The sequence below is a fragment of the Nasonia vitripennis genome, chromosome 2 (genome assembly GCF_009193385.2).
Source record: "Nasonia vitripennis strain AsymCx chromosome 2, Nvit_psr_1.1, whole genome shotgun sequence".
In the NCBI taxonomy this organism is placed as follows: domain Eukaryota; kingdom Metazoa; phylum Arthropoda; class Insecta; order Hymenoptera; family Pteromalidae; genus Nasonia; species Nasonia vitripennis.
In genome coordinates this window covers 10,325,660-10,350,626 of record NC_045758.1, presented here as the reverse complement: position 1 = coordinate 10,350,626, position 24,967 = coordinate 10,325,660, and the positions used below count along the sequence as shown (strand labels likewise).

Below are 24,967 nucleotides of genomic sequence, written 5' to 3'. Positions count from 1 at the left end.
GGCCGGTAGATAGGCTTTGCGCTCCGCGAATTTATATATATAACTCGCTGGTGATTCTCTCTCACCCCCCCCCGCCACCCCAAGCTCGCCGTATATGCATGTTTGCGTGAACTGTATAGAGCTGTGACGTCGGTGCGCGATGCGAGCGAGCGAGCAAGTAGCAGCCGACGTCGCGTGTGCTGCTCCTGCGCTTGTTCCGAAAACACAAGAATCGCGCAGCCAGAGCGAGTGCGAGTCGAACAGTGCACACACGGACGAGTCGTCATCTTCGTCGTGCGTCCTGGCCAGCGGGCGGGCTGTAGGTTTATACTTCGCGGCGTCGATTTCCTTTTGTCTCGCGAGCGTTTACATGCAGTGCAAGCTCGTAAAACAACTGTCAGCCGCGCGCCCGCGCACAACACCATCCGAGATCCGAGTGTGAGGCCGAATAAACTCTTGTTGCTCCTACTTCCTATAACTACTACTACTACTACAACTACTGTTGCTGCTGCTGCTGCTGCTGCTGCCTCCGAGCCGAGAGAGTACAAACACGAAAATTCGGTCGCAAGTTCGCGAGTGCGCGTGCTGTAGCGTGTGAAAATAATCGAGTGAAATGGTGAAGCAGCAGCGCGCGACGTGCGCTATATTTAGGATATAGGTGAGTACTACCGATATGATGCTCGAGAAAATTCAACGCGAGGGCCGGTTATTACGCTTCGATATTTGCGAGTGTTGATGCTTTCCTTAATCTGACAGCTTGATCTCGCGCTTAACACACGTTACACACGTTCGACATTTTACTGTATACGGCCAGGAAATACGCTGACACGACAGATAAACAAGCAGAGCCGTTCCGTTTTTCCCTGGTCTTGTCATTTCGTTTTTGTTGCATCTCCTTGGTGCTCCTCTCCCAGTACAGTTTTGCACTCCCATTGTGCCAGTTTACCCTGGCTATGCTTGTTTTTTCATTGATGCTTGCGGAGTATCAAATTTCCTTTGGCCAGTTGCTTGGACTATGAGAATCGATGAGAAATGATCGACAACGAGCTGGGTAACTCTACTCTCTATCCCATTCGTTTAGTTTTTCCCCTGCTAGCTAGGCATAACCTTGCTTTTCCCTCTGTCTTTTCCAAACTGGGCTCTTTACTCTACATCAGACCATTTCTCTAATAGCCGTATGCAGTAGACTCCAATAATCACGTGTTGCGTGTACTTGTCAGACATTCGACTATGCAGTAATCAAGTTGTTTCTTTGTACTCCAATCATAATTCTGCTTTCTAGCGCAGTGCTGGTCTAGCTCACAACAGCTCTAACTGCTCTGAATCAATGAAACCCAACTTTTTCCCCTTGTAAACTCACAAATTGATTGTTCGAGTGCTTTCCAGTAATGTGATAAGTAAGTCATTAGTCGCTGCTGATGCATGTTTTTCATCCGAGTCTTAGATTTTTGGCGTAGACCAGTATCAGATGATTCTATTACGTAATATCCTGGAGCTCAGAGCCAATTTATTTAATTGAATCACTCGATATAATTACTGTTAGCAAAGAGTAATTTACGTGAAACACTCTTTCCTAACAGACAGTGCATCGAGTAAATGGTTGTTGGAGCTCGATGCAAAGTTGTAAGAATTCTCAAGCCATGGAAGCATGCTGTTGTCTGAGAAATTTGGTCTGATCGATGTGAGAAACTGGAGAATCAATCCAACTCTGCCTTTGTATGCATTACCCGCAGTAGAGAGAGTGTTTATGTGAAAAAGTGTGTTGATAGTTGAGTATATAATGCAGGTGGTATGTGTGCATCAGCAGTAGCGTCTGGAAAATCGATTGTCAAGGATATAGAAGAGGGTAGCCCAGAAGAGGTGGTCTGAGAGGTAAAGTGCTGCTGAAGGGGCTAGTATATAAGTAAGGGGTCGAGTGTGTGGAATGGATTTTCGGAGGAGGGCGTCTTAATGCATTTCCGGCCGAGGTTTGGGTGTCAGTGGCATAGGTCGTCGCTATACTATATACGCCACCCCTCCCCCTTACACATACATACGCGTACGCAGAGAGAGAGAGAGAGAGAGAGAGAGAGAGAGAGAGAGATACGTAAGCAGCCCGCTCTCCCCTGCGCGCTGCCGAATTTCCGGCGCGTGTGGCTTGATCCCCCACCATGAGGCAGCCTCTATTGATTGCAGCACCGCACTACTGCCCTACTTTTATAGCTTCCATTTCTCTCTCTCGTCGCGCGGCCGCCTCTGCTTCCCTCACGCGGACACGGCCCCTTGCACAGGCTCTGCCCGGCAACCCTCTTTCTCTCTCTCTCTCTCTCTCCCTCTGGCGCTGCAGCCGCTGCGCTTTCGCTCTCGCGATTCCATCATATAGATTTAGCCGAGGCCAGACCTACGCCGATCGACTTCTTTCTTGTCGGCCTGATGCACATCGCACACATTATACACACTACGGAGTATCCTGTACACCGGCTCACCTCGGAAAGCTGTGCGATCGCCGACGTATAATACCCTCCCCTCACCCCCTGACTGTTGTATATACCGGCCACCCTTGCTGTTGCGCTCCTGTCGCTGGCTGCACTGCCTTATTGTGCGGGGATGATTATTTCTAGAAAGAGCTCCGCCGGCAATCTGGAGGGAGAACAAAGGACGCGTCGTGCTTTATATACGAGCCTTCCAATACACTGCAGTGTGGAATAGTGTGTATATAGCTTGCGTTTGTTGCAGCGAAATTGCAGTTAACAGCACCTCTGATGGAACCATCTTCGTTTATTTAGAATCTCTCTCCTTGCTTTTCTCGGCGACTTTGCAGCCCCCGCAGTAGTGTTTGTTCGTCCCAATTCTTTGGAGTGGTTTATGCGAACGAGAGGAATTTGCACAAAACGTTAATTTTATGATTGCGCTTGCACTAGATTTGCGGTATTTCGGTGAATACGCTCAAACTATAGTTTCCAGTCGTTTGTATTGAAAATAGATTCCAAACGTGGCAAAAATGGAAAGCAGTGATCAGCACTTTTTGATGCTATTTTACAACCCGATCACCGCCAACCATACTGTTTCCAGTGATTTTTTTTCTCAATTTTACTCCTTCTAAAATTCGTCATAAACGAAGCAACAATCGACTCGTACAAGAAGGCTAGTTAGTCACGTTCTTTCTCCGAATTTTTCGAGCTCCGAACCACGTAATCGTCCGTTTTCCGCATAGCAGCAAAATAGCTGCACTAAAGTCACGCGCATAACCCAGAGGCTGCCGTAGCTTATCAATACACAAAGAGCAGGTATATCAAAATGTTCCGCTCGCGCACGTATATGTACAGGCAAAGTTTGCTGGCGTTTACGACTCCGCGCATAAACGAGGGCTCGCAGGCATCTCGCGTCGCGAGAGGAGAGCCGAAAAAGGCGAGAGAAGAAGAAGGCAAAAGCAACGAACTGGTTGACAACCGAACGCTAACGTGTACGCGGTTGCGTGTGCGCGCGAGATCAAGGTTGTGTCGAGCGCTATTTTTGAAGAGCGTTTCCGCGATGCTTGCGTTAAACTTTCTAGCCCCCCCCCCTTCGTACCGCCACCTCTTGCTCTTCTTCCTCTTCCTCCTCCGCGGCTTTTTTTACGGAATTCCTAGGAGTACACTACTCGGAGCAACTCCAAATAAATAGTCCGTCTTTGCTCTCGACAATGAGAAGCTTAATTGAAGTGTACGCGCGAGCTTTTCTTCGTTAGTTGTCTCTTAATTAGACGTAATTGTCCTATCTTTTGGAGTAAACGAAAGAGAGCTTTTACGTAACTCTGCTTTTCGGTACTCAATGAGATTAAAAATATCCGCGATGCTGTACACTTTTAACTTTCTAAATACGCGCTACACCGAAGAATTTCAAACAAATAGTCGAAAGCAAAGGGAATATCGTCTAAAAATAGCCCTTTAAAGCATATTCTCACTGAGCGCTGACGTCATTACAGCTTGTATTCGAGTAAAAAAATAACTTTCCGATAGTCCGTTATATAATTAGCTGCTGCAGCCGGGAGAGCGTGATCGTCTGTTTTCATTAATTTTCAATCCGTTATTTTAATAATTCGTCTCATTATTTTTTTCCGCGTAAAAACTTAAATAAGCAGAGTCTGGGCTGAAAAAAGCTCGCTGAACTTTCGTAATTACTTGGAAAAACTGCCGATGGCGGCGTGTTTGTGTGTTTGGGAAAACTCGAGTTTATTTTTGCAAAAATGTATACAGAGTGACGGTTCTGAGACTATATATAGGTAATATTTTCATTGACATAGTCTTCATAAATCTGGAAAAATGCTTCTTTTCATTTCGAACACCAAAAGCTTTTCACGCGCGAGAAATACACGGATGGCAAATCCTAGAGAGTACGATGCAATTTTGCGAATTTCCGGAAAGCTTTAAAGACTTGCAAATCCGTGTCCCAGCCGGATCTTAGTGCAGATTTCTCTCTCTCTCTCTCTCTTTCTATATATATATATATATATATATATATATATATATATATATATATATATATATATATATATAGCGTATAGAATCAGACTTCCGCTCGCAGAAAAGCTCTGGCGGTACACGTCCTTTGCGTATTTTCCAGCATCGATCGGTGCTTCGCCGAAAGTCGGCCACGTGTGTGTATGTGCGCGTATATTTGGGTATAGTATGCATACATATATAGGTGAAAGCAGTAGAGGGTTAGTTGCAGTGTCGCAAAGTCCGATACATGCATGCAATGCGACTGTCGTCTCTGATGGCTGTAATTGCATGCAGCTGCGTGTATACATGCGACCATTGGCGTGTATCCGGCTACACAGTGTGGCGGACTGGAGTGTTCGTGTCATCACACGCGAATAGCAAGTGTGGAGCGAGTTCCGCTCGTTGAGCGCATTCCGGCCAAGAGGGGCCCAAGTGACGCGAGCTCGTTACGGTCAGACTCCTCCGTATATGTGCATGCAGCCGTATGGATACTTTTAAATAATGCAGACCACATTATTTAAAATTTTATAAAAGTTTTGTTGTTTATTTTGTCGAGTAAAATTGTTTCTCCCAATCCGCGGATTTCCCAACTTCCAGAGAGCTTACGTAACGCGAGCAATAGTCGAGCAAACAAAACGAAAGCACTACCCCTAAAGCACGTATACAAAGTTCATCGTATACAGCGAAATGAATCGAAAGTGCTAGATCGTCGAGTGATTTGCCCCTTTCGTGCGCGACTGTTCATTAGAGGCGGTAGTGGTAGGTAGTTGTAGTGCTGCGCGGCAGCGTCATTCGCTATCGCATTCGAATGGGAACTTATTCCGCGAAATCCAGCATCAATTTCCGTATCTTACATTCCGGCGACATCTGAAGGTCGAGTACGAAATGCAGCGTTCGCGCAGTTGATTTAATCATCCCCTCTATATACATACACTCGAGCCCCTTTCTGTGCATCACAGACATGCGAGAGCGGATTGCTAATTTGCCCGGAAACTTTATCGATATCCTTGCGATCGAAAAGTAATGCAATTTTGGATTATTCGCTGCAATCGCAGAGGATGTATCGATTCCTTTCGAGGAATTTCTCAGGAATAAGCTTGCTTGTACAAATCCTGCGGTTGGATGGATTTATAGTTTATTTTCTTGTTTGCCGTCTTTGGATACTGAAAATACTTTGGACGATTGACTTTATCATGATTATTGGCGAGCTTTATCTGTTTGTTTGAACGAACAAAGATACCTAAAGCATGTCCCGTGGATTTAAGTAGTATAGTTCAGCAACGAGTCAGACATACCAAGTAAACACAGACAAGAAAAAGTTTTGTAAGATAGATATATCATATTCGTAGAATAATCGCGTAATTAAAATCTGTTATTCAGATATCCCTTCCATTGTTCTACAGGCTTTCAACATCAGTCCTGACAAGATCGTAATTACCGCGAGTCATCGTTGCAATACGACTTATTACGAATTTCCATTAACTAATAAGCATCGAACGTCTCAAGCAAAGTGATTACTAAAAACTCGCAGACATCACGGGCCGCGAGTAAAATCACGCTCGTCAGCCAGTGCTCGAATCGTCGTATATAAAAAGAGAGAGAGAGAGAGAGAGAGAGAGAGAGAGAGAGAGAGAGAGAGAGAGAGACGGCAGACAAATGGAAAGTAAGTAGGGTCCCGGCGAATAAGAAAAGCTTTTAAACCCTCGATATCTCTCTCGCGCGCGCATGAGCATGTCCAAGGTTGGGCCGAGCAAGCGCTAGCTGGCATCGATGTATAACACACACACACACACGGATATCTAGATCGTACACATACAAATCCATATAAAAGCGCGCGAGTGAATTAGGCGCGTATATAGAGGTGGCTCGATACGGGCTGATTTCACGGGTGCGATCGTGAGTTTCGGTCGCGCGGCGGCAGCAGTTCTCTCTCTCTCTCTCTCTCTCTCTCTCTCTCTTTCAGGGCCGCACGCGACCGACGACCTAGAGAGAGAGCCTATAAGCTGGCGAAATTCCGCAGCTCACGCTATCTCAAATTAGCGCGCGTGTGCTTGTGAGGTAAAAAGGGTGAAGGGGCTGATGTGTGAGAGAGAGCTTTCTCTCTCGCGAGGGGAATCCCCCCTTGCAAGGTCGAGTGTCCGTCCGCTCGCGCGCGCTCTCTCTCCCTCTCGATTAGACTGATGCCGGAGCGAGGTGAAGGTTAAGTTCGCGAGTCTCCGAGTACTTACCTTTGCCCGCACCCCCCTCTCCCTCCTGTGTACGCGATTAATATGCTAGCGCAAGCTTCGTCCTGTATACCCACGCGTGGGTTGACGACGACTGCTCGCTTGTGTGCAGGCTATTACCTGGAATCGTGTAGTACTATAGATGCGGCTAGAGGAAAGCCTGCGCAGTCCGCGGAAACGATTACGACTCTCGAGTGGATATGACCTAATTATTCGTCAGTGGCGCTAGGCTGATCCTATAGCCGAGATTCGCTGACGAATCGCCGTGAAAAATTTCGTTTTTCCTGCAACGTAAGCAGCTGATCGGGTTTTAATGATTATTGCACGGGTGTAGGGGTGGGAACCATTGTAACTTCCATCGCGATAGCAGCAGCGCCCTGTATATAAGAGTTTCCCGAGGTTAACCAGTCGGATCGAAAGGATTTCGATCGCGTCCAGAATCGCGGAGGAGCTGTTAGCGTGATTGCCATTCGCGACGCGAATGATGACGACTCGCTCCTTTTGCTTATAAGGCGGCTCTCGGCGCGCGATAAGGAGCTAGATAAATAAAAATTAACGGCCCTGCGGGCGCTCGCCGCGGCCTCAATTCCTTGATTTATCACGACGCCGCGCGACTTGCGTGCTTCCCACTCGTAAAAGTGCTTCCTTCGCTCTCTGTACATGAGATCGTCGTCGCCGTAGCTGGACACACGTCGCACCAGCCGAAAAAGAACCTTTTCTTCGGCTTTCCATTGCTTTCTCTCAAGCTTTATTATGTGCTCTCAAGTGTTTATTATGCCGAGACGCGTCGGAATGATACTGGCTATGATGACAAAGGAACGCTGATGTCATGCTCTGGGTTTTTCGCTCGCCTCGTCACCGCCAGCTTTTATTTTTTATTCGCTCTCGACGAGCTGATAGCTTTATATGCTATTCGTTTCCTTCTGATTAAAGTTAACTGTTGGATGCGCGAAAAATGTCGAGGTTTCCGCAGTGCGAGAAGCGCTGCCTCGCGATGGAATGCATTTAGAGAGAGAGAGAGGCAAATGTTACGTAAATATCGATCCGTCGTGAAAGGAGCCGCTTTATTTACTTTTTTACTTTGAGAAATATTTTATGACGTTATTTCGAGATGGTGCATAAAGCAGCTCGGAGCAGCCATTCGCGATCCAACATTCGAGAAAGTATATGCGGCGGAAAAAGAGGGCCGTATGCATAAACTCTCGGCGACATTGCGCGCTTGCGAGTTATAATAGTTTTCAGAAAACTTTCGTATCGTTTTCCGGAAAATTCCGTCGACGAAGTTTTAGCCAAACACGTGTGCAGACCTATTACGGTACTGAGAACTGCATTACATATTACGCCAATTATACATCGCGAATCAATTCAGTTCAACAATATCCGCTGCAAGCTTTCGTTCTCCAAAAATATCGTTCAACGAAAACACAATTTTCGTACGCGTCAATAAGACGCTGATGAGCCGATGATCGCCCTTTCACCTCCGCATACACGCGTGAATAAGTGCAAATTCACCCTACGCACGTATATCGAGTATAAACCAAATGCGATGTTGCAGCAGCGCACGTATGATAAGTATTATATACAGCGAAGGAGGACGGGCCGGGCATCGCGCACACATACGTGCAGCAGTTTCAGAGAGGATCGATCAGAGAGCTGAACGAGAGGGAGGAACGCGAAAAGCGTCAGAGAGAGAGAGAGAGAGAGAGAGAGAGAGAGAGAGAGAGAGAGAGAGAGAGAGAGAGAGAGAGAGAGAGAGGTATAGTATCGCGAAGCAGTAGCAGCAGCAGCAGCGCAGCCGGGATGAAAGTGGCGCCTCGGTCTATCGGACTCGCATGACCCGGTCGGGAGCGGCCCGCTGCTGCTGTCGTATTTTCCCTCTCTCTGCAAGCGCTCGCTCTCTCCCTCTCTCTCTCTCTCTCTCTCTCTCTCTCTCTCTCTGCGCTCGCGCGCCCGCCCGGAAACTACGTGAGTCATAAAACAGAGCTTGCGCGCGCGCCAAACCGACAGCAAGAGAGAGAGAGAGGGAGGTTCATGCACGTGTCGTCCGCCAAGCAGTTTAAGGTCGATCTCTCGCGTGTGTATGTCTATAATGTACACGGATAATGTGCAGACTCGATGCGCAACCGGCGCCCGAGTGTACTCGTATACTCTCTCTGTCACTCTCCCCCTCGAGTATCATATGCTTAGGCTGTGCGCATTGCACCTATGTGCATGTATATAGCGACGCTTTTTTTCCTGCGACGGCTGTTTTTAGCAATTTCATTATCGCATGCGTGCGTTCTCGGCATTGTACGCGCTGCAAGCTCTTTTTCTCGTGTGCAGCAGCGGGTGAAAAGCTTCTTATAAGTATGCGCTAGCTGGAAGGACGCGCGCCGAGCCGAGATGAGATGCTTTTCACGCGCAATTTCGAAACCACGTGCACGACCTCTTCTGCCGGTATTTTTGAATTAGCTGATAGTTGGAATTATATGGTACAAGGCTGTCCGAAAATGCCAGATGAGCCACAAGTCAAACATTTTTATCTATATGTATATAATACTAGCTTAAAGCTTTTCTGCATAAAAAGGGCGTGTGTATCCATTTAAATCGGATGCAGTCCGCGTATCGATTCGACTATGTATTAAAAGTTATGCGCACGCGTCCAAGGAAAACATGCGAGGTATTTTCGCATTGTTTATTCATACAGGTCTCTTTAGACACATATTATCGAGTCACATGAGTTGTTAGTCGGGCTTTACCATATGATAGTCATACATACATATAGGAAGACAGTGTGATCTCGAGTCCGAGAGCGTTTCTCCATATAACTATGGCACGGCGAGAGACTCTCGGCAAAGTTGAAGCAACTCGGCGGCAAGCAGTATACGGGGAATACGTAATAACTCGAGAGAGAGAGAGAGAGAGAGAGAGAGAGAGAGAGAGAGAGAGCCGGCTATACCGCCGCACTTCGCTCTTTCTCGACGTATAGCGACATTAACGTTAAATAACAGCGCGCATTTTAAATGGATTCTAGGGCTCTTAGCGATGCACGCGTGCCTGCATTATTGACGAGCGAACTCATTATCTATAGGCTCTCGGTGTTTTCAAATGTTTTCTAATAAATACTTTGATGATATTCAAACTTTTACGAGGACGTTTGTCATCCACGTAGAAAGAACAGAACCCTTTGTGAGCGACTGAAAGTTGCTGTGTGGAATCTCTTCGTGTAAGCTATATAAGTTTTCCATAGCCGCACTCAACACCATCGTTAAAGACGAGCAATTATTCTATAGGGCATGAATATATGAACGATGTTACGGAGCAGCATGTACTAATTGCAGCTGTGATTCACACGTTTGCGTTAGAGGAGCAATTATTATATTGATAAGTTTCAAAAGAATGCTTTCGACATATCCTTCGATAACCGCCTGTCTCCTTCAGCTTACTTCAGCTTTCCGAACTTTCGTAAATTTCCTCTCCTTTCTTCCCTCCATCGCTGCAAGTTTCCCAACGATGATTCGCGTTTTTTCCATGTGTATATAAAAAAAATCAATACCATCGATAGTACACAGACCAGCCCACAAAGCGTACTAAGTCTCGAGAGATGATTCAACAAAGAAAAATCTTTCGCAGCTCTACACAAGAGTATCAGCTTAAATAATTCATCGGTCAAGTTACCCCTCAGTCCATAGCGCGCGATTCGCTGTCGTGGTCGTTGGGGCCGTACATACGAGCATCGGTGAACGCTCAATTCGTTCATACACACATACATACACACGGCGGCTCGTCTCTCGCGTCTACTCTCCGTTCCGCGTACACGTGCAATATTAATCCACTGAATAATGGATGCCCAAGTGTACAGTCCCTCCCTCTCCGCAACTTTTCTCCGTATGAATACGACTATATACCGCTAACTACCGTGTACGTACGTTCCAAGCCGGAAAAGCTCCGGATCTAACGCAATCTTTCTCTTGCGCGCGAGTCTCGAGCATCAGTTGCGTTCGAGCCGCAGCTGCAGCAGTTCGTGCCTCTCGAGATCAAACCAACTGCCAAACGCCTCGTCTCTGTGCTGTCCGATCATTACCGTATTATCCTCTCGCTGTGGTATGCAATCAAAGAAAAACAGTCCGCACCACGCTTTCTCGTTCACGCACGCAACTTCTCTATGTCCCGTCCAAAAACGAGCTTCGTATATGGATTTTTTCCGAGAGAGAAAAAAGCCGCGCTGCCAACTAATAGCCGGGTTTTCATAACTTGCGTCAATGCCAAGTCCACGAGAGAGTCGAAAAAAAAGAATGCGCGTCTCGGAGAAGTGGAGCAAGTCGCGAACGGGGCTGTACGGAAATAAAAATAAAGGAGTAGCGTGAAGAAACGAAAAAGCCGTGTATTTTCGCCGGACTCTGTATAGCTTGAAAACGAACGATCTCATACATACACGCGGAAGATGCGGCTGGCCTAAAGCCGATGACAGTATAACCTCTCGTGCGGGCGAACACACATAATCGCACACACGGCGCATATTAGCGCGCTGCTAGAGTTGTCGCGACGCAGCTCGTTATTTTCGGTCGAGCAAGAGCACAGGCCTAATCGACGTTTTCAGAGCTCGCTCTCTTGTATTATACACTTTTCATTGATGCTGGCGTCAGAGGCCGCCTTGGCGTGGCTTTTTGGACCGGAGCCAGAAGAGCGAAGTTAACTCCCGAGACTACGTCTTCCTCCTTCTTCGAACTCGCTGCCTATATCCATAAAATCAAATCCTTCGTTCGATGGAAAAAGAAGCGACTGGCGCCGCACGGCTGATTAAATCCGATTTCTCTCGCTGCAAAATTTCCTCTCCCTTCGCGACTATACGTTCAATAAGCTCTCGGGCTGATACTCTCCGAGTGAGTCATTCCAAAGCGAGTTTCCCAGCGGGAGACGTGTATACGTGAGAGAAACCGTTCGCAGAAATATATAAGGGAATGCAAACGATTGCAAAAAGAAGACACGGCGCGAATAGCGGAAATTTCGCGGGAGCGTTTGGCGAGTGTGTGTGTGTGTGCGACCGGCGAAAATATTTTCATTATAAATAGCGCCGACCGCTGTCCTGTTTACTTTTACGTCCTGCTCTGCGCCAATCAGCGCATACTCTCTCTCTCTCTCTCTCTCTCTCTCTCTCTCTCTCTCTCTCTCTCTCTCTCTCTCTCTCTCTCTCGTATACACATATGCTTTGCAGATCTATATACTATGCCCGCAAGCGCATCGGGTATTTTTTCGATTACGCAGAACTTTTTCCCCGGAACGATCGATTTTCATTCGTCATTTCACTATTACTTTTTATTAATCCAACCCTTCACGAAATCCTCTAGTAGCCGATTCATATCGCGTATCGTTTTCCGGCTCGTCGCTGACAGCAGCGGAACTTTACGTATATTATCCCGCTTATTGCATTACCGGCGAAAGCTCGCGCGATGTACCAATGCTCGTATAAAAACCTGAAGAATTCATCAAACGACTTACTCGATTATTGCGCGCGCCGAGTTTTTCGTACTAGCGCCGAGCGTACGTAAGACCTTGTAAAAATGTTTGCATTTCATTAAGTTTCTACACGGGGCCGAGGAAGACGGATATACACTCTCTTTCTTCTCGAAGCCAAGTTTTTACGCAGCTGTAAAAACTACGCGAGGCATCGTCCGATGGCTGGATACTGGCTTTTATTAAAGATGTCGCGTGCGCGCCGGCTTTTAATTAAGAAAAGCACTTTCCCGCTCTCTAATCGAAAAAGCTCGTTCCGATTCGATCTTCCTTCTTACTCGTGTTTTCATATACGCTGAACGTCGCGCTTTGCATATATATTACGTGACAACTCGTGCACGTAAACGCATATGAGATGAATTGTATGCACAAGTGAAAAATTCAAACGACTCGCATACGAGAGATTCATTTAGCCGATTGAATAATTCATGAGACAGTCTCGAAGAAGAGAAGAGATTTTCATCTTACTCGAAGAGCGAAAGAGAGAAAAAATACAGCGCGAAAAGCAGAAACGATTTTGATCTGTCTAGGGTTCTTACTCTGTGACCCATTTCCCTTGGATATGGGTCACGAGTTCAGCAACCGAACACCCCTTCGCACTACCGGGTGACCTACTCCGCGATTCCTTGCTCCGTCTTCCTTTATACATATACACGAGGATCGTTGAACGTGTGATATATCGTTCTATTTAACAAAAGACATTGAAAATTCGCAAGCATCCAAAATCGAGCGTCATCGCAGACCGAGAATTTCCCAAAGAAAACAGAGAATATCATCTCTCCGCGCGAGCGCGAGATCAATGCGCGAGGCTATGCCGTACACCTGCAGCTGGTTCACGGATGATGCGTTATGTGACGTCGTCGTCGTCTTCATAACGCTGCGCGAGACTCGCGCGCATCGCCTACGTCGAGGGAAATAGCAGCAGCTGTGGTTAGCTTGCCAACATGTGTCGCTTTTTGGCAAGCTACCCATTTCTGCGTCGCTGGCTTCTTCTTCTTCTTCTCCTTCTCTGATGCTTCCAAAGTCGCCGCGGTCGACGATCGTAGCTGATAAATTGTCCTATGCGATATTGCTATGTCTATTCCGCGTAGCCGTGGTCGTTTCTATTCAACCTGTGTCGTAACCTGTGCGGGAGAGAAAACGGATTTGATCATTGAGGCGGGAATGTAGAACTGGAAAAGCGTCGAATTCGTCTTTGTTCCCTTTTTGCATTGATTTTCGATTCAGCAGAGCGAGACGGTGTCTTGTGAATTTATTATATGGTTGAGAGGTAATGAATGTCTTACACTTTGTGCTTCGATTTACGTGTAGCGTTTTATTCTGAATGCTGATGTACTCGCTGGAGTTACGCTCACTTCAGATTTATATTTGAAATCGTATCAAAATTGCATCTGCTCCACTTGAATCGTATATTCGAATCACTTGCTGGATCGAGTGTATAACAATAGAATATACAATATTACATTTTGATCGACAACGTTTTCTACATTTTTCTCTCGAACATGGTAAATTTGTTTTAGAACTCAAATAGGTACACTCGGTTCACAAGTATTGGTGCGCCTCATAATTACTATATGCTGACGATGATAATCACAATGCAAATGACAGTGTTCTCCGACACACGGGAAAATTTTGCCGTCTGTAAAAAAAATGCATATTTCCCTCGTTTATCTTAACTGGATCTTTAAAGCATCGCAACTTTGTTTTACACGGAACTGAAATAATCGACATTGCAAGCACGTGTCAATGTATCAAGGTTTTCCTAGGGTTCAAAGCATTTTACGCGCGAGGAGGCGGTCGATAAATTCCTCGTTACAACTCATTAAAGCGCGGGCGTAAACGCTCGCAAAAGTTGTCAAGATTTTCGTCACGAGAGCTGAAAAAAGAAGAAATCCCGGCTGGTATACGTGCGGTTATTGAAAATTTCTTTTCTGGAACTTGATCGATCGCATTTATTGCGCGACGGTATGAAAAAGCGGATTTAAAGAGAGAGAGAGAGAGAGAGAGAGAGAGAGAGAGAGAGAGAGAGAGCTTTTCTCGGAATCGTAGGTCTATTTACACGTCGGATGAGAATATGGAGAATCGATTGGTTGGAGTATCTCTTACCCGCTTTGATACGTGTAATACCTGTGTACAGCAGCGAGCTTTAGGTATATCCACCAAAAGTTTTGGGGGGGTATACAATGATAAAGCTTCCTCTCGCACGCACATCGAAAGCGAAACACAAAGCCACCGTAATACGCACGTAAACAGGCTCAGGTATCGTTACACCTGCATAGGTACAAGAAATGTCGGTCATGTTGTCCAGTCGATTTGGGCGGTATAAACGCAATAATGCGGTAGCAGCGGCGGCGGCGGAGGCAGCTGATGGCGGTGCGTCTGTCCAGGGAGAGTAGGTCGTTGCCATGGCAACCAGGGTGCATCGTTTCCCCTTTTCCTCTCTCTCTCTCTCTCTCTCTCTCTCTTTCTCTCTCTCTCACGGCGCTCTTTCTGCGTTTGTACATTGCTCGCGCGCGCGCGCGAGTACCCCTGGCCTACACCTTCTCCCTCTCGCTTAACTGCATCGCGGGAATCGCATCACTGCGCTGTATACCTGTGCTATCCTTCCTGGTTTGCTGTGCACGCTTTTTTCCACCTCGCGAATCAAATTATTCCCACGAGTGCCGGCAGAGCTTTTGGCACCGGATGTACGGAGTAATGGTCGTCCCGAGGGAGTCGACTGTATATTACACAAATGCGCGAATAGAGAGCAGTATAAACGCGAGCTTTCCAGTATGATTATATCGGGCAGCTGCCCGCGCTTCAATGGTCCTTGTGCCGAATAGCCGCCCCGCGCGCGACAGTAGTTTCAAGTTCATTTACCAAGTGCGCTGCTGCTGCTGCTGGCGCTCGCCGATTAATGCCTTTCGCGCGAGCGAGCTATTTCCGCATCGGCGATCTACGTGTTCATTTCCCCTTTTTTCGTGCGTCTCCCTCTCGTCAGATCTCTCCATCTCTCAGTGTGTTCGATTGCTCTCCTCTTCTTTCTCGTCTTACGTAATCGACGAGGCATCGCATTCCAGCTCTGTTTACGCGGACTTTTGTATCTCGGCGCAGCAGTGGTATTTGTGTATACAGTAATACCCGAATTAGAGGTGCATAGCGCACAGCTGAGGCGCTCGCGAACGCGCCACCCCGTATTATTCCAGGGGACGCAGACAGGGGTGCATGACCCAGTTACGCGGGAGCGTGTGCGCGGTATATGGGTCGTAGACACCGACCCCCCCCCCCCTCTGCGCGTTTCCTCCCGGAAATCGAGGTGAAATTATGAGAGCGAGTATTATACATCTATACATACGCAGACTGCGGACGCGAGCTTTTTTGCGCGGAAGCGGAAAGCGAGGAGTAGGGAAGCGTTAATTCGAGCACCAGTTAAATCGCGAGGAGGGAGAGCTTGCGCGTAGGCTGCAGCGCGTGTATGTCTGTGTGTGTACGTAACGTGGGGGGAGCGTGTATTCTCTCTCATTCTCTCTCTCTCTCTCTCTCTCTCTCACTCACTCTCGGCGTCGGCGTTCTCCGAACGGAGCCGAGTCGAGCCGGCAGAGCGCGCCGATTAGGATTCGCTCCGCGGGAGACTTTTCAGTCTCTCGTGCAAGCTCAAGCGAATAAGGTCAGCGCTCGGTTCTCTCTCTCTCTCTCTCTCTCTCTCTCTCTCTCTCTCTCTCTCTCTCTCTGTACATACACTCGTTGCCCCCTCCAGCTGCGCGCAAGCTCTCTCTCTTTCTCTCTCCCGCCATTACTCATGATTCGCTCGCACGACCAAGTGATTGAGAGATGACGTCGCGACGACGAGGAGGACTCGAGAGACGGATCGTGTACTCCGTCGATCGAAAGATGACCTACCGCTGGAGATGATACTGGCTGAGCTTGCGAGTGACGCGTGTGCGATTGTTGTTGTGTGCCGTGATATCCAGTAGTGGCATGTGTGCCCGTTACGTAACTCGAGAGCGCCGAGAGAGATAAGGGCTACGAATTACACGCGTATGACAACGAGGCAGTCGTAGTGATCGAGCTTGCGCGCCTCTACTCTGTGACTTTGCTTGCAGAGAGCAGCGAGTTAACGATGCAGTTGGAGCTAGTGGCCAGCGCGGGCGCAGGGACTCGAGCGGATGAACCACTGCGATCGGCCCTACTCGAAGTCGCACTAGTCAACCGCTCCGCTCCTACCACTAATAATCGATTCTGCACTCGCTCGCTACTCGTGCGCTGCCGCTACTGTTGATGCTGATAACAAAAGCCCGCTCACGCATACATTGCCGAGGCTATCGCACTCTAGTTAAGAGATCCCATGACACGCCTAACACATGGCCCGCCTGGAAAGTAAGTTTTTTTTTGTTGTTGTTTGTTTTGCATGCTTCGCCGTTCGCTCTCTGTAACCGCTTTGGCACTCGAATATGCATATGCGGGGAAAGTTGGAAAGTCGAATTTAACGCTCGGAAATCCCCCGCATCGATCCCTCGGTTCCGCAAACTCGTGCAATGAAATAGAAAATGAAAATAAACACGAAGGTGCGTATACGTGTTCGCAGTACCGAGCATAGTGGTGCATAAAGGTGGCAGGTCCGAGAGCAGGCCGGAGAGTCCTTGCACGTTGGTGTGCGAAGGTGGAATGCCCTCGCTGCCAGCGTCCAGGCAACAGCAGGCTCTCGCCGGCGGCAGCTCGAGCTCCTCCGACTCGGATATGATAGAGGCGGCCAATGTCAGCAGCCGCGAACTGCACCGTTCCGCCTCCGAATCCGGCTCCTCCTCGTCCAAGGGGCCCAACGACACCGAGACGAAGAATTATCGCAATCGAGTACGTCCCACATGATGATATTTATGTTACCACCAAGAGCCATAACACAACCTTCCATCTCTGTGCGCAGGCGAATACGAAAGTGAAACTGCTGGTCCGAAGCCATGCGATGAGAGAGTCGACCTCGCCGCCGCGGGAGCCGCAGAACGGCGGCCCCAGCCAGTCCGCGCCCCAGAGTCCCCAGCCCGCCGAGGGCGAGCCCGTTCGTGCCAGCAGTCCCCAGCCGCAGCAGCAGCCGAGCAAGAAGTTCGCCGGTAGCAATAGCCTCTCGCCCAACCCCAGCAATACCCCGAAACAGCAGCAGCAGCAACAGCAGATCAACAACAACAACGAGCCCATCTACAACAGCAACCTCAACAACCAGTCGCCCAAGCAGATGAGAAACTCCGCGACCTCGCCCACCTGTCGCACTTCCTCGCGCAACGGTACTTATACGCGCGTTTGTTGATTTGTTATTTTTTTCGCACACTCGAAACTCGTGACTCTGGTCCCGCAGGTTCGTCGAGTCCCTCGCAGCCGGCCCAGCAGAAGGGCCCCGTGTCGCCGGCGAACAACAAGTCGGAGGGTCAGCAGCAGCAGCGATCCAAGAACAACGTCGGCTCCAAGTGCAACAACTGCGCCAAGAACGACAGGCCGGTACTGCTCCAGACGCCGATTTCGCCCTCCAAGAGCCAGTCCCAGAAGAATGCGCAGAACAATCACAAGAACGAGCAGCGCAGGCCCAACACCCTGAACGTCTGCCAGAACCAATGCTCGGCCCAGTGCGGCAACACGCTGTCCGTCAACAATCGCTCCAACAACAGGCACAAGCTCAGGCACCAGAACTCCTCGAGTCAGGGCAGCTACGACAGCGCGTCGCCTTCGCTCTCCAGAGGTAAGCTTTCACTCGTACTTGGACATCCGTAACTCGCTCGTTTTCCTAACGATCATACGCACCCCAGACAGCAGCACCGAACTCTACACCGACAGCACCGGCATCGACCTCGAGCAGTTCATCGCCGAGACGATCAACCGCAACCAGAAGGACCGAACGGTGCTGTTGAAAATCGAGAAGGACCTGATCGAGTTCGCCAAGGACCGGCAGAAGGTGTCCCACAAGTTCCCCAACATGTCGTCGTACAACCGCATGCTGGTCCACCGAGTGGCCGCCTACTTCGGCATGGAGCACAACGTCGACCAGTCGGGCCTGAGCGTCATCGTGACGCGCACCAAGAACATGCGGATACCCGACACTCGCTTCAAGCAGCACATCCGCGACGACCTGCTGCTGACCGAGGAGCCGCGGCGAAGCATCCTCAAGCGGGACTCCAGCTCCTTCGAGGACAGCTTCAACTTCAAGTCGCCCGACCGGATGTCCGGCGACTACTGCCGGCGGAGCAAGAGCTTCGAGGAGCGCGAGGAGGAGTACGAGAGGGCCCGACGGAGGATATTCAAGGACAGCAGCGGCGAGAGCAGCGAGGTCACCTCCTGGCCCTACTGGTCCTCCTCCGAGAGCTCTGACGCCTCGGCGAGGTATCGATTGCTTCACCCCTCGGACCACTCCGTCAGGTAACGCATCCGGTCGCGATCTGGTCGATCTTGAAAAAGCGGTTGCCTCAATCGATCGTTTCTCCCCCTTCTCGCAGGCAAGCGAGGCAGCTCCTGAAGGGCGAGTCTCTCGACGGCAGGGACTCCTTCCGTTCGAACGGTTTGCGACCATCGGTGTCCAAGTCGTTCAGCTTCGGAGGCTACACCAGAGGCATGCTGTCCAGAGGCGACAGCGTCATGTCCACGCACAGCGCCGGCGCGCGCCTCATGAAGCAGGGTGTGTAGCCTACTTTCTCGGAACTCGATCGCGCGTAAGTCGAAAAAGTTCGTTCTATGATAAAAAAGCTGTGCTTCATTCAAGATTCAGGAGCCAGCATGTGCTCCCGCCTGAGCCCCTCGAGCAGCGGATACAAGTCGCAGAGCCAAAGAAGCGACGCGACCATATCTCCGTCGCCGTCGCCCTCGCCGATTCCCAGTATGACGTGTAACCACTCGCAAATCGCTAGTCAAGAAATAGTCTCACCCGAGCCGAACGGCCAGACGGTCATGTGGGCGGTGACCAGTATCTCGAGCGTGCCGCCCGGTAGCGTCATCATAAACCCCCAAACGAATCAGCCGTACACCAATCCCGACGGTTCCTTGTACCGTTTCGATCCGGACAACCCGCCCAAGCTCTTTATCGAAGATATGGACGCTCGAGGTACGTACGACGAAAGCTCTCGCCAGCGTGGCTCTGTCTCATTGCGCCGCATGCGAACAGGTACGAACGCTCCGTCGAAACACTCGGAACCGTCCGAAAGCCAGCAGAGAGCAGCGTCAGTGACGGCTGGCGGCAAAAATGAAAACGGCAAGAGACAGCGATCTCAGACAACGAAACACAATAGCCACTGTAGCTCTAGCGCGACGACAACGACGATGACGACGGCGGTAGCGACGACCGCGACGCAAGTCACGAACTCGGCAACGTCTCCGAGTCTGCCGTTCACGCCGCCGCCGGCGCCCCCGCCACCGCCACCTCCGCCACCTCCTCCTGTGCTGCAGCCGCAACAGCAGCAGCAGCAGCAGCAGCACATACCTCAGCCACAGCCGCAACCGCAGCAGCAACATCAGCAGCAGCAGCAGCATCAGCCACAGCCACAGCCACAGCCATCCCAGCAGAGCGCAGCTCCGCAACAGCAACCTCTAGTCAGGGCTGTCGCCGTGCAGCCTTGTAATCACGGCCAGCCGGTCCAGCCCTATGCAACTTACTTACCTACCTCAGAACCTTACAGTCAGGGTGTCTATCCACCTGCCGTGGCGCAACAAACTGTGATGATGGCTCCGCATCCGGTGCACGGCCAGCCGCCCGTACAGAATACTGGCCAGGACGACGTGTTCAATCAGAATCACGTTTACGCCAATTACACGCTACCCGTGCAGCAGCCGCCTCTACCACACTCTGGGGTAAACGCGCTTTCTACACGCCATTAATATGTATAAATCATCGCTGCACTTGATGGAAACGATGTAACTCGCGCGCTGTTTATTGCAGGATGTAACGGAGTTATCCAATTACTTCATGGGGATGAGTATCTACGACCAACGAGGCGCGACCGATAGTCAAGCGGCACCTTCGCATCCGTACCCACAACCACCGCCTCCGACAACAAATCAAACCCTGCAGAACGTTCAACAAATGCAACCAAATTATTGGCAGACGTCTGCGAACCAGATGCCGGTAATAATCTCAGTTCCTGTTCTTTGCTCTATGAGGTCTATATACCAGTGACTAACGTCGTTTCTGATCTCGTTCATCCCACAGCCTCAACAAGCCATGTACTTCGTGCCTCCTGCAGGACCGGCGATCTCCGTCAACCAGAATCCAGCTGACAGACAGCAGTTATCTCAACAGCAAAGGTTTCCCCAGAGTTACTCGATAAACTTGCAAACGATGACTCCACCGAGTCAAACAAACGGTACGAGAGATTCGCCACTTTTACGAGCCCAGAACACTCCGATTTTGAGTTCACTAATTCAACGGGCTCTTGTCTTACAGCAAATTACATGGGCAGCTATCCGGTTACCTACAATTCCATGCCGACCGTCACGCCGAGTCCAGGTGAATACTCCTGTCAGCCGCCCGTTCACATGGTTCCTGCTTACTATCCTGGACAATCTGGAATTCAGCCTCCTGTCATGTACAGGGTACCTACACCGCCAAATACCCCAACTTCGAGTCAGGTACAGATTGACTTCGAACTGTTTTACAACAGAACTATCTTCGATTGCAATGATTCATCGTCCCGATTGCCTACAGATTCCTAGCGTGCCGCTCATGTACGTGAACTCTGGTAGCTATCCACCGCCCACCATGATGCCCACCGGAAGTTTCAGTCATCAAGTAGGTCCTAACGGAACGTCTCCAGCTCCACCTGGCGCATACATGGCTCCCGCTTTGGTTCCTAATCTTGTATTCAGGCAAAACGTACCCGTAAGCTGAATTCATCACAAGCAAATAGAGTGTGGCTCTGGATAACATATTTTACTTATTATTCAGCTCGTCACGGGAGTTCGCACGTCGACGCCAGGCAGCTCTCAGAGAGCCAGCAGGTCACCGACGCCTGCACACGAGTTTTTCGGAGGTGGAAGCGGGGATAGAAGCGCACAACCTCAGCCACGTTACCCACTGCCAATGTATCAGGGTGTCCATATCGTACAAGGTTAGAAGACGCTGGCACGTTGTCACGAATTCTTTTAACTAATTATTTAACGGGAAACAACTGATTCAATCCTCCAGGAGATATGAGACTGATGCATCCTGGAGTGACAGGTAACCCTCGGCTACAGTACGCACCTGTACCATCACCACCTGTTGTTCAAGGGTGTCCTCGACCGTACCGACCATCATCTTATTCATCAAATGCATCCGGTGGCGGCGGTACACCTACGTCTTTCGACGGAAGAAATCAGAAAATTCGTAAACAGAGGTATGAAAAATACGAATCATGATTCGCTTTCGAATTCATTTATACAACCTCTGTTCGGCAGGTCCAAAATCACCACGCTACCACCAACAGCAACACGACCGAATCTCTATCAGTCTCCTTCCATGTCGACGCTCTCTTCTAACGCACCGAAAGATATGAGAGAAGGTAAATTGATTTCATAAATATGACTTATAAAATCATAAACTTGATATACCATCGTCCGCTAAACGCGCTGCCTTAAGCTTTTCTGTTTAATCCCCATTTATTGTTCATTTATTGCTCTAAAGCGAGAATCCAAACAAAATTTTTGACACTTTTTTTGTATCTTTCTAAAAGCGAAACCTGTGGAAGATAATATTATGTAAGGTACATAACTTGAATTAATTGCTATCGGTCGAGTGTTTTGTAAAATAGGAAGCTTTTCCACTTGGGCTGTTGTATGGTTGATGAAATTTGTTTTTTGTTTATTATATATCTGCAAGTACTACCTTTAATTTTTCGTTTTGCAATTTTATCAGTAAATCTTCAGTACGTAGTTGGTATAGCTTGTGAGTCGGCGCACACTGTATAATTAACGTATATCCTTTATTGGATATATAATTTTGGTTTTTACACATCGCGAGTACTCCGTAAAACTATTTTTCATTTGAAGCTTATACTGCTTATAGTGATTTTTTATTTGCGACAAGTTATTTATTTGATGAATGTGCAACCCAGTTTTTAGTGAGATTCGCGAAAGATAAAATTCAAAGCTAAGGCTATTTTCAGGTACCGTAAAGGTGACAATCACCCGTCGAAATCAGCTGTTACAATACTGAATGAAAATGGATAAGAGGATTACCACTGGGTACAAAAGCAAAAGAAAAAAAACAAGTAATAAAAAGGAAATGCTAAGCACAGCGCAACCTATTGTACATTTTACGCGTAAGATTCATAATTATCCTTAACGATACTCTTTATTTAAACGCTAAGACATATTAAAGTAGTGCATACTAGTAATGTAATAATGTACACATGAAATACGACAATTATTTCATTTCGCATGTAAGAGAGGGTGCGAGTCCAAATTTACCGGCAATTGTAATTTGTTGAACACAGAGAGAAAAATCAGTCCATGTTGCGTGAAAATCGACGGCAGTGAAAGTGCAGACGAATGATCGAAGAAGAATCCCAAGCATCACTGAAGATAAAAAAAAAACAAAGCTAATTGACAGAATTTTATCTACTATTAAAAATTACTCTATATATAATATATATAATATATATTATACGTGAAGATATTTTAATCGCGGTTTTACAGATCTTATATAATGAATGTGAGATTTAAATTTAAGATGAACTTCGCAGATTACCTAAGATATTCTCGTGTCTCCGATGACGTGGGGATAACCGTTACGATGTTGATACACGAGTCTAATTGATATACTTTACTGAGTACGTTTACAGCAGAGGTGTCTTTCATATATAGAAATATCATACGGTGTTGATTCACTGTATTTGTACTGTATCAATTCATCAATTGGACGATTCACACACAGTGAGAGAATGTCTGCGGAAGTGAGTGAGAGCGAATGAGCGTGACCGTGATCGCCAAGCGCGTGTTCGAATTGAGCGGATAGCATGCTGCAGTTACTATTTAAACAAATTATTTCCTACCTCAATGTTCTACAATATTCTATCGAAACAAGTACGCGCACTCTTAGTGAATGTTTGTCGGATACACGCTTCTTCACAGTACCTTGAAATTACAATTTTGCAATCCGGCAAAATCAATTGAGAGCTCAATTTATGAATATACGGAAGACTATATAGTTTTTTCTCGCGGCTTACTTTGTTTGACACAGTAATGGAACGTTACAGATTGATTCGATGAAGAATTAATTGAGATGGAAAAATCAATTTTAACCAAACAATTGCTAATCTAGTTTACAGAATGCGAAAACGTTTTATAATTTTCAAGAATCTTTGACGTGATTATTTCGCGACAATCTATAGCTTACTTATTTGGTTAAAAAATTCATTTTATCGATTCCGTTTTGTGATCGGAATAAACTGAATTATGCCAGAATATAAACGATCAAAGATATATAAAGAAATAATACGAAGTAAAGTGACAGATAAACGTTTAGCTATTTAAAGACAGAGATTCAAAGTACTCTGGTCAGTACTTATTTATTTTTTAAATGTAAACATACTTGAAGTACATACCTACATTGGTGTCGCATGTATTTATTGACAAAAAAAAAAAAATAAATAAATAACGAGTGAACTATAGCAATTGCTGCAATTAGACTTCGTCATTAACAGATTACCACTTAATGCTCTAATAGTTTCTCAAGCAATTCAAGTAATAACAACGCAGTTCTCTGGATGTCAGGATCCATAGCGAGGTTTCTTAGACAAAATTGATGTCCGTCGAGTGACTATGTAAACGTATTCAGTAGTTAGCCTGTATGTCTAGTTGATATGTCGGTAGTACGAACGTGTAAAGCTGCTGTTGCTTCGATCATCAATGGCTCGCTCAGTTTATTTTTCCTATAGACATAAACGTTTTTAAGAGTATAGTCGGTCATCATCGAAGAAGCGCTCTTGTACTCCTTCTCGCATACTTTTAGCATAGGTGTTTAAACAACAGATATTCTACTCGGCGTGGGCAACAGTGGTTTTACACGAAAAAAATCACGTTAACAATAAAAATTTCCGTCTGTGAAACTATACAAACCGACGCAGAGGGTTTATACTTTCAGTTGCGGTTATACTACAAACTCACATACCTGATGTATTCTTTCGCAAAGCTCATGAAAAGATTTATTATAAAAATATATTATAAATATATTTGCTGTTATACTATTACACATGTGATATATATATATATATATATATATATATATATATATATATATATATATATATATATATATGTGTGTGTGGTATTTTCATTTTAAGTTTTACGATATATTTTACCGAGATAATTTTAAGTGCTATTCTAAATGTCATACAATCAAAGAGATATTTTGGTTAACCAAAGTTTCGTACATCAGCACAAGGTTTTTGCGTCGTTTTGTAAGAAATATATACCAAGTGGAATCCATCCAAGAAGCTTTGCTTACGGTGATTGTACTTAAGAGTTTAAAATGTTGGTCTTCGTCTTTTTGTAAAGGGTTTCGCTTCGTCGAAATATATCCCCGTGCGGATCGCTCGACTAACAAGTCGCGAAGCGATCTGCGTAAGTATAGTTATTGTACGAATAAAGCGCTATAACGAGCGCCAAACCTTTACAGAGAGACGAATGAGCAACGCAGTATTTACCGTACCTAACGTCGTAGCCATAATGTATACCTGATTAGCGACTCGAAACCGATCTCAGACTAATTTTGCCCCTCCTTCGAACGTTGCGCGTATGCCGACAGCAAGTACCATTCGAACGTACGTGTATAACTTTTAGACGCACAGCAACATTGTTACGTTGTAGATAACGGCGAAA

The 24,967-nt window shown here is 47.4% G+C and overlaps 1 protein-coding gene across 7 annotated transcripts; it reads left to right on the top strand.

Moving 5' to 3' along the window:
* Positions 1 to 152: 152 nt before the first annotated feature.
* On the top strand, positions 153 to 23,757 carry LOC100123797 (cAMP-regulated phosphoprotein 21). 7 transcript variants are annotated; one of them, XR_004344596.1, is made up of 19 exons: positions 153 to 637; positions 16,243 to 16,516; positions 16,725 to 16,990; positions 17,061 to 17,415; positions 17,487 to 17,864; positions 17,932 to 18,538; positions 18,616 to 18,794; positions 18,879 to 19,217; positions 19,278 to 19,960; positions 20,049 to 20,234; positions 20,319 to 20,472; positions 20,553 to 20,737; positions 20,814 to 20,987; positions 21,054 to 21,216; positions 21,294 to 21,483; positions 21,545 to 21,648; positions 21,820 to 21,849; positions 22,252 to 22,407; positions 22,582 to 23,757. XR_004344596.1 is itself a non-coding variant. In XM_016983067.3 (18 exons), exons 2-17 carry the CDS (start codon positions 16,501 to 16,503, stop codon positions 21,846 to 21,848), a joined length of 4,008 nt encoding a protein of 1,335 aa, XP_016838556.1. In that variant the 5' UTR covers positions 153 to 637; positions 16,243 to 16,500; the 3' UTR covers position 21,849; positions 22,252 to 23,748. The 7 variants fall into 7 exon arrangements, 2 of the variants coding, with proteins under 2 accessions (XP_016838556.1, XP_008212759.1); XR_001728898.3 differs by lacking the exon at positions 21,820 to 21,849 and having other exon boundaries at positions 22,582 to 23,745; XR_004344595.1 differs by lacking the exon at positions 21,820 to 21,849 and having other exon boundaries at positions 18,885 to 19,217; positions 22,582 to 22,673.
* Positions 23,758 to 24,967: the final 1,210 nt, after the last annotated feature.